The sequence below is a fragment of the Chiloscyllium plagiosum genome, unplaced genomic scaffold (genome assembly GCF_037043375.1).
Source record: "Chiloscyllium plagiosum isolate Xiang-an unplaced genomic scaffold, Cpla_swu_hap1 HiC_scaffold_52, whole genome shotgun sequence".
Lineage (NCBI taxonomy): Eukaryota > Metazoa > Chordata > Chondrichthyes > Orectolobiformes > Hemiscylliidae > Chiloscyllium > Chiloscyllium plagiosum.
Genome location: NW_028270190.1, coordinates 244,837 through 254,833, shown reverse-complemented (window position 1 = coordinate 254,833; position 9,997 = coordinate 244,837). Strand labels below are relative to the sequence as shown.

General features: G+C 42.3%; 1 protein-coding gene across 3 annotated transcripts in view; it reads right to left on the bottom strand.

The window, feature by feature from the left end:
* Positions 1-1,273: 1,273 nt before the first annotated feature.
* The window catches only part of LOC148134719 (pancreatic secretory granule membrane major glycoprotein GP2-like), a 54,853-nt gene continuing 46,129 nt past the window's right edge, over positions 1,274-9,997 (bottom strand). For all 3 annotated transcript variants that reach the window (XM_087985331.1, XM_087985332.1, XM_087985333.1), the window contains 3 exons: positions 3,292-3,360; positions 1,873-1,988; positions 1,274-1,465 (listed from right to left, as the gene is read on the bottom strand). In XM_087985331.1, coding sequence (XP_087841457.1) covers positions 1,397-1,465; positions 1,873-1,988; positions 3,292-3,360 — 254 coding nt within the window. In that variant the 3' untranslated portion in view covers positions 1,274-1,396. The remainder of the gene's footprint in view (positions 1,466-1,872; positions 1,989-3,291; positions 3,361-9,997) is intronic.

Here is a 9,997-nt window from a genome sequence, read left to right as displayed (position 1 = left end):
CATTCTTCAAATATGTTGCAATCTCTGGTGATCTTATATGATTCCTTACTCGTGCCAAAGTCCCATGTCTCCCAACCTCTTTCATAGAATCTTAGAATAACACAATGCAGAAGAGGCACTTTAAACAATTGAATCTCTGCTAACTTAGCTATGCCATATCAAAAGGGGTCCCACTTGTGCACTCAGCCAATAACCTTGAAAATTACGACACTAGTGTTCATGCAAGTATTGGCTAAAAGTCGATTACTCTCCAAGGCAAAGCGTTTCAGAATACCACCACTTCTGGGTTTTCATTTTTGTCAGGAATTCCCCTGTGACTATCCTGTACTTCACTGTAAAACAATGTGCCTATTTTTTTGGTATCCCTTAGTCGAAGGGAGACACCTGTTTCCTCATCTCCATGACCACGCCTCTCTCAATCATATATATATTGCTCGACCTGGTTGCTCACAGTAAGCAACACGGGCTTCTGCAGCCTCCATTCAGAGCTATTCCTTCCAGTTGTGTACTGCCATCCTGCATTCTTCATGAGGCAAGCCCTAGTCCCTACTGAACGTTTTCCAATATACTGGCAACGTGCAAATGCAGACATGTCAAGTCTTCCATACTAATAGTCTCAGTGAGCCCATACAGAACAAAAACTCTCGGAATGCTTGAATTAAATTCACGCCTTCAAACCTGTTAGTAAAATAAAGTTTCTTCCTCTTTGAATTGGAAGAAGGGATAAGAAAATCGTTCTCTGAAGAACGACATTAAGTGCAATCACAACTGTTTCTTTTTAAAATAATCTACCATTTAACCCCACTTTTCAATCTGTTTCTACAGTCCTTTGACAGGAATGACATTTGTCTATTCCTGTGTACTATCCAAAGGCAGCATGAATTAAGAAATCGTCTTTTTTTATTGGAAGGGACCCCTTGTGATTGCCCTGTTGCCTGTAAAGTAAAAGAAAAGAATCGAGATTGAATTTGTTTTTCTCTGCAGGTCCCGAGTTTTCACATTGTTCACATCTTCCTTCTTCCCCTGTAAAAGTCTAATATGCGAAATACTCCAACAAACACGACCGATGCACACCCAACACCATATCACATATCCCTTCACCAATACAATAAGCCATACCTCACACAATATTAAAAGCCTGTTTACAAACACAACAGTCCACCCTCCACGGTATATGAAAAGTGTTTTCATGGATACAAAAATGCATGTTTCACAGTACATAACCCCCCCCCCCCCCCCGCCTCCTTTACCAACGCAATCACACACACGCCACACAATATCACAAACACCTTCACCAAACAATTTCCGTCCACCAATGCCCTACCCCGACAACATCCTATTCATTGATCTAGTTCTCAGTTGCTAGGCAACCACTGAATATTCTTCATTTTAGTGGTCATTGGGGCTTTTTTCCTTTTGGCAGCAGATTCTTGCATGGGAGATGATCTTTCAACATCATCTGTACCTGGGGAGAGATGCAATTTTTTCGGTGAGGAGTCGGGTATGAAAATGAGGAATTGCAGTTATATTGCAACTGACCGAATGAATTCAGAACACATCACTAAACCCCTTTCACCATTGATATCCATTTTGTCTAAAATAAGGAGAACTCCTGTCCCATCAATGACTGAGGAATCCCTTCATATAGATGCTGCGGTATGAGGAGCTGTCTCCCAATCCATCAATGACAGTTCCATCACTGAATCAGAAAGTGAAGACTCATCAGTGTCATTTTAACAATCACGGGATATGTTGACGATGCAGCTCAGGATGTGCTATAATTTACAACTACGGATGATCAGTTAATGCTGACTATGATAATTTAATCAGGGGTTGAAGTAACTGGGTATAACAGCAGAACAAACCCCTTACCTTTTCAAGATAGTCGGTTTGCTTCTCAGGAGAGTCCAGTTTGTTCCTGCCAATGTACATCACTTGAACATGGGCATTGATATGTTCACAATCTTCCTCTGACAAATCCAGCATTACTAAAATGTTGAGAGGATATGGACTCAGCTTCAACACGTCAAAGCCCCGAATATGAGTAATAGCTAAGAAATATTCTCAACGTAAGGCTCCACAAACATTTTAAAAAGTATCAGAAGTACAGAGAATAATGTGTGCAAGTTCACAAATCTAAAGTATGCCTGGAGCGATTCGCATACTTTGTTTGGCACAGGTGCTTAGTTGCATGGCACAATGGTTCAATGGTTAGCACTACTACTGTATAATGCCAGAGTGCCAGGTTCAATTCCAGCTTCAGGCGACTGTCTGTGTGCGATTTGCATAATCACCCCCTGTCTGTGTGCGTTTCCTCTGTACCTGTCACTTTTCCTCCCACAGTCCAAAGATGTACTGGTTAACTGAACTGGCCTTGGTAATTACCCATTTTGTTCAAGAATGTGTAGGTTAGGTGCATTATTCAGGGGAAATGTGAATAATAGAATATGGGTGTGATACCCATCAGAGGGTTGGTGTGGAATTGTTGTGCCAACTGGCCTGTTTCTGCACTGTAGGGGTTCTATGATTCTATCTTGACTTGATCTATGGTGGCATAGAGCGGAAGATCAAAGAAGTTGTGATGAAGCTGTGTAAGACATGCTTTCAGCCTTCAGTGGATGATTGCATCCAATTGTGGGTGATGGACATCCAGAGTGAGACCGTGACATTAGATAGGAACAGGGAAAGAGTTGCAAGAATGGATCTGCTGCCATTGGACTTCAATAACATAGATAACTTTGTTAATTTAGGACTGTTCTTTTTGGAGAGGTGAAGATCAAGACACTTTCAAAGTCATTATGGATGTCGACAGTATTGATCCGGGGAATGGACAGGAGCACTTTTCCATCTCATGCCACAACAGTCTCAAACTGAAAACGTGTAGTTACTGGAAAAGAACGAAAAGCAATTCAAGAGGGTAGGTTGGGGATCGATGGCATTGGATAATATAGCGATTCAAGAGCATATTTCTTGCACTGTTGGGGACTGTTAAGTATCGATAAAAATATTCAGTGTGGCAGGTAGAACATTTACGAGAAGTCTTGGATTGATTTGTTTTTTCGAAGAAATTGTGCAGACAATACAGGACGAAAGGCTGTGCTGCAGAAATTATTCAACTATGTCTTATATTCGGAGACCTAAGTGTACCTCCTTGGAGTGGACATGTGTTTCGCAGGCGCAAGGAGAGTTTCAATCACGAAGCACCAATGATTATGTGAGAGACGGAGTTTTTCTAAAGTTAATGCCTGAAACAATTAAGTTGAATTTCTCCTCTCAGAAGCTTTTGGATACCTGGTGTTAAATGTTCATCATCTGCTCGTTTACACTCAGTAGTTGCTTCTGTTGCAGGGCTTGTCGATTCTGGAAGGAAAGACAAACATGTGAGATGTGGATTGAGGAAATAACTAATGTAAGGAGAGCTGTCGAGATTATGATGCGTGTAAATACGGACAGAGAATAGAAATACCGACAGAGTAGGAAAATGACATGTTGGAACAGGGTGTTGGAGAATTAGATATGATGGAACAGAGGGTTAGAGCTTTGCACAGAGCAATGTAAAGTTATGTTTATCATGTTTCCTAAACGCATACAGGAACGAGATCTACACCATAAAAAACAAGATGGTTATGACACGAGGCAACAAGTTCAAATGATCCAATTACATCACTGTGGATGTGACTTCAAATCAAACAACTGGCAACGACTGTAAAACTGGAGCCTTCCATGTACTTCATTGAACAGGACAAGCTGCAAAAGAGGATGAGTAAAGATTTTTACAATCACAATTTGGTTGAAGTAGATGGAGTGAATCTCTTACTCCTGATAACTGGCTGTAAAACCAGCGGACACTGTTTTAAACATGGTTTCAAAAGTTCAAAGAAAGTACAAAAGGAGGAGTTAGAACTTGGGATGCACCGTCGAGAAGACTGAAGGCTTTCGGCTCAGTTGAAGCATTCAACAGGTCGTTAAACGATCATGTAATCAGGAACAAGTGTCAGTGTAATGGAGTCAAAGTAGGACATGAACAGTATGGAGTGGGTGAAGAAGAGGCGAGAGAGAGGAGAGAACGTAGATTGACGTTATCAGTATAATTTTGACAACATATATAAAATAAAAACATTACACAGAGCCTGGAATCTCCTTTAAAGCTATGAATTATCTGAAATAATTGATACAATGCATAATCCGGTTAAGGACCTGAGTGTGAAAGAGCAGAAGATAAGGGCTAGAAGAAGGAGAATAACAGGAAGCCCTTGCAGGTTTTAAATTTCAAGTGACTGGTCTGTTCCTATGATATACGAATCACAAAACCAGGTCAAGTAAAGGTTGTTAGTGTCTAACCCTCTTTGACCTCTTAGTGAAATCTGCACTGAGTCATAGTCTCAATCACACAAGTTTTTGAGGATTTATCGTGACACTTCTCATCTCTTAATCACATGAAAACTTAAATCAGAGGAGTAGTTTAAATGGAATTCTGGTGATTATCCGAGATAGACTGCTATACAGTACTAAGAACAGGTAATTTCGATTCAAAGAGTATTTACTAGTCAGGGTTTTTTTCCCCACTTTGAAGGGCTTCAGATTTGTTGGACATTGGGACCGGTTCTGGGGAATGTGGGACTATTATAAAGTGGACGGACATCTGAACCAGTCCGGAACCAATGCCTTGGAGGAGTTTTTGCTACTGCTGTTGGGGAGGTTTTAAACAAATGTGGCAGGGGCCTGGGAACCAGAAGAGAAAACAAGTAGGCAGCGAGGTGGAAACTCGAGACTGTAAGAATTATGAAGATAGCAGTAATAAAGGGAAGAGTAGCCAGGGAATGGATAAGCTCAAGGGAACTGGTGGACTGAAATGCATCTACTTTCATGCAAGGAGTCTAGTGTATAAGGCAGATGAACTTAGGGCTTGGATTGGTGCCTGGAAGTATGACGTTATTGCAATCACAGAGACTTGTTTGAAGGAAGGGCATGATGATTGTTAACTAAATGTTCCACGTTATAGATGCTTCATACAGGACAGGGAGGGAAATAAAAGGGGCCGGTGGAGTTGCATTGCTGGCCAGGGATGATATCACGGCTGTGCTAAAGGAGGACACTATGGAGATAGTGGGTAGCGAAGCATTACGGGTGGAACTGAGAAATAAGAAGTGTGCAATTACATTGTTGGGCCTATATTACAGCCCTCCCAACAGTGAGCGTGAGATAGAAGAACAAATAGTAAACAGATTATGGAAAGATGTAGAGGCATTAGTTTAGTGGTGATGGGAGATTTTAATTTTCTGAACATTGACTGGGATACACTTAGTGTCAGAGGTCTGGATGGGGTAGAATTTGTAGGAAGGGTGTAGGAGAGTTTTCTAGAGCAGTATGTCAATAGTCCGATGAGGGAAAGGGCCATATTGGACCTGGTACTGCGGAACGAGCCAAGACAGGTGGTAGAAGTTTCAATGGGGGATTACTTTGGGAACAGTGACCACAATTCTGTAAGTATTAGAATACTTGTAGATAAAGATGAGAGTTGTCCTAAGGGAAGAGTACTAAACTGGGCCAAGACGAGTTATATCAAAATTAGGCCGGAGCTCTGAAATGTGGTTTGAACACAGTTAGTTGTAGGGCAGTCCACATTTGATATGTGGGAGGCTTTCAAAGCTAGGTTAAAGATAGTGTCAGAAAGGCATATCCCGTTGAAGGATAGGAAGGGCAAGATTCATGAACCGTAGATGACAGGAAAAATTGTACGACTAGCCAAAAGGAAAAGGGAAGCGTCTCTAAGATCTGGGCAGCTAAGAACAGAACAGGCGCTGCAGGAATATAGGAAGAGTAAGACTGGTCTTAAACGATGAATCAAGTGCTCTAAAACGGTCATGAAATACAAATTTTAGGCAAATCCCAAGCATCTTATTGTTATATAAGAAGCAAGTGTGTAACTAGAGAAAGGATTGGTCCACTAAAGAATAGTGAAGGAAGGCTGTGTGTCGAACCTGAGAGAATGGGTGAGATTCTGAATGATTACTTTGCATCAGTGTTCACTGAGGAGAGGAGCATGAATCTTGAGATTAGAGATAGAAGTTTGATTAGTCTGGATCACGTTGACATAAGTAGGAAAGAGATGTTGGGTAGGCTAGGGGTTATTAATGTGGACAAATTAGCAGGACCAGATGGGCTCTATCCCAGGTTGCTGAGGAGAGCCGAGAGAGGAAATACCTGGGGCCCTGACAGATATATTTGTGGCATCCTTGAATGCAGGTGAGATGCTGGAGGACTGGAAGGTTGCGCGTGTTCTCCCCCTGTACAATTAGGGTAGTAGGAATATATAGCTACAGACCAGTGAGCCTAATTTCGGTGGTGGGAAAGTTGCTGGAGAGGGTACTGAGGGATTGGATCTGTTTATATTTAGAAAAGAACGGGCTTATCAGTGATAGGTAACATGGTTTTGTGCGGGGGAGGACGTGCCTTACCAACTTAATAGAGTTCTTTGAGGAAGTGACCAAATTGATAGATGAAGGAAGGGCTGTTGATGTCATATACATGGATTGTAGTATGGCATTTGATAAGGTTCCCCATGGTAGACTAATGGAGAAAGTGAAATCACATGGTGTGCAGGGTGTTCCAGCTAGGAGGATAAAGAACTGGTTGACCAACAGGAGACAGAGTGTAGTAGCTAGAGGGAGTTTCTTGAAATGGAGGAAGATCATCAGTGTTGTTCCACAGGGTCAGTGTTGGAGCCACTGTTTTTTGTGATATACATAGATGATCCGGAAGAGGGCACCGTTGGTATTATCAGCAAGTTTGCAAATGACACGAAGATTGGTGGAGTAGCAGAAAGCATAAGGGACTGTGAAAAAATACAGGAGGATATAGATAGACTGGAGAGTTGGGCCGAAAAATGGCAGATGAATTTCAACCCAGACAAATGTGAGGTGATGCATTTAGGCAAGACCAACTCCAGAGCGAATTACGCAATGAATGGAAGAGCCTTGGGAAAAGTTGATGGGCAGAGAGATCTGGGAGTGCAGGTCCATTGTACCCTGAATGTTGCTGCACAGGTGGACAGAGTGGTCAAGAAGGCATATAGTATGCTTTCCTTCATTGGGCGGGGTGTTGAGTATAAGAGCTCAACTAGTCTCTAGCCTACCCAACATCTCTTTCCTACTTATGTCAACGTGATCCAGACTAATCAAACTTCTATCTCTAATCTCAAGATTCATGCTCCTCTCCTCAGAGTCATGTTAAAATTGTACAGCACGTTCGTTCAGCTGCATTTGGAATACTGTGTTACAGTTCTGGTCGCCACATTACCAAAAGGATGTGGACGATTTGGAGAGGGTGCAGAGAAGGTTTACGAGGATGTTGCCTGGTATGGAAGGAGCCAGCTATGCAGAGAGGTTGAGTAGGTTAGGTTTATTTTCATGAGAAAAAAAGGAGATTATGAGGAACCTGATTGAGGTCAAGAAAATCATGAAGGGTATAGACAAGGTTGATAGAGACAAGCTTTTTCCCAGGATGAAGGATTCCATAACGAGAGGTCACGCTTTCAAGGTGACATGTGGAAAGTTTAAGGGGGATACACGGGGCAAGTACTTCACACAGAGGGTGGTGGGTGTTTGGAACGTGTTGCCAGCAGAGGTGGTAGAGGCAGGTACGGTAGATTCATTTCAGATGTATCTGGACAGATGCATGAGTAGGTGGAGAGCAGAGGGATACAGATGCTTAGGAATTGAGCAACAGGTTTAGACAGTACATTTGGATAGGCTCAGGCTTGGAGGGCCGAAGGGCCTGTTCCTGGGCTGCAAATTTTCTTTATTCTTTGTTTCAATTACAAGGGCGGGGGGCACAGGCTCAATGTGAGATGGTGAGATGTACGAAGGAGTTTTTGATGCAGAGAGGAGTAGGAGATGGCTATGCACTGCCAGAAAAGGTTACTGAAGCAGTCACATGGGCCACATTTCAGAGGCATTTGGATGGTTATAGGAACTGGAGGGAAATAGAGAAATACGGACCAAATAAGGGATGACGATTTGTTTTTTTAGTTCAGAGAGGACATGATGATTGGCAAAGGATTGGAAGGCTGAAGGGCCTGTTCCTGTTACGTACATCTCTTTCCTTTCTTAAGAATCAATGTTGGGGAATAATCTGAGAGATAACAATGGTGTCGTAATATCTGTTGTAGAAGAAGATTTGAAATAACATTTCTGAGTGGTCTTTGGAATTTTTAGAATTTTAGATCCCCGAGTTGTTGAAACATTTGAAAGTGCAATGAAGGAATGAAAACACATGGCTAGAAGCAATACCAAGGAGAAACACAACATAAAGGAGTATGGGAAATCACGAAGGTCGTTCTCAACATGAACAATTGTGAATAATCGGCCTGATCGCAGTCACTACGTCACAGACAAGATTGAGAAAGTGAAAAACTCACGCTGCCCTAATTACAAATATGGCCTTCTGAAAGAACAGGATCACAGTTTCCCAAGAAACTACAAGGCTCACCAAAGCCATCACCTTCACTCAGTCAAAGCATAGTGGGGATCTCATTTAATATGTTCCCACTGCCTGCAGACACTACATGCTTCAGTCACAATGTCCCAATTCACACTGAGTCACTCCGATCCACTGCACCTCAGCCCTACGTTTTACACATCTCAGTCTCTACATCCATATCGCCTCAGTCACTAAATCACATTGTCCCAGCTACCAAATCCCATTCACGTCTGTCACAACATCCCACTTCGCTCAGTCACTCTATTACACATCTCAGTCAAAATGTCCCACACGTCTCAGACACTGTAGCGCAGTCTGCTCAGTTAGTACATCCCACTGCCATAACTCATGAATTGTATTCCCCTCAGTACCTATCGATTCACCACAGTAATTTAATCAATTTGCTTGATACATCTTCTGTTCATCACAGTTATTCAATCGCACTACCATCATTCAAGAACACACAATTCCCTCTGTCACTGCATCCTTCATCCCTCAGTCACTGCAATCACTTCCTTCAATTTCTAAATGGCACTACCCTCAATCACGCCACAAAACTAATTTCAGACATGATATCTTACACACAGGAGCCACTAATCCTACACACCTCAGTCATTAATCCCAATATCCACCTCAAATGACATGACAACTTCCTCTGTCACAATATTCCAGGGCTCTCAGTCACTACATTTCACCACCATCAGTTAATCCATCGCTCTCTCCCCTCATTTATTGTTTCCAACTACGCTCATTCACACTACTGAACATCACTCCCTTAGTCACTGCATACCTCTCTTCTTAGTTAATACTCACTCTCCCCTCAGTCAATACATTTCACTTCCGTCACGGAAGTCACAAGTTTGCAGTTCTTGAACTCTCAGTCTGACCTGTTCTTCTGAGTGATATGTGCCGTGGTTCACAATTCAGAGCTCTTGTTCTAAAAATTGTATCAGAGTACATCACACCTTTTCCACACTGCATACCAACTTACTGAAGGACAGACAGAGTCCTTGGCACAACATTACAGCCAACTGTCAGACCTATTGGTGATATTGCTTTCAATGTCACAAAAATACTCATTGGAAAACATCCAGTCCGACTAAGAGAGGATTTAAAAATCAAATTTGGGGTATAATCCGAATATCAGTACTCCCTGGTGCAGAAGATGCAACGGTTTGGATGACAATCTTTCAGAGGATGATGGAATTATTTTACATGCAGTTCCATAACTTGTTGGAAATTTGGAACTACAATAAAAGAATGCAAGAATCTCTGGGAGTTACAGAAAAAAGGAGCACCACATAATGGTGGGCATGATATCATATCTACCATAGAGTCATAGAGATGTACAGCATGGAAACAGACCCTTCGGTCCAACCCGTCCATACTGACAAGATGTCCCAACCCAATCTGGTCGCACCTGCCAGCACCCGGCCCATATCCCTCCAAATCCTTCCTATTCATATACCCATCCAAATGCCTCTTTAATGTTACAGTTGTACCAGCCTCCACCAAT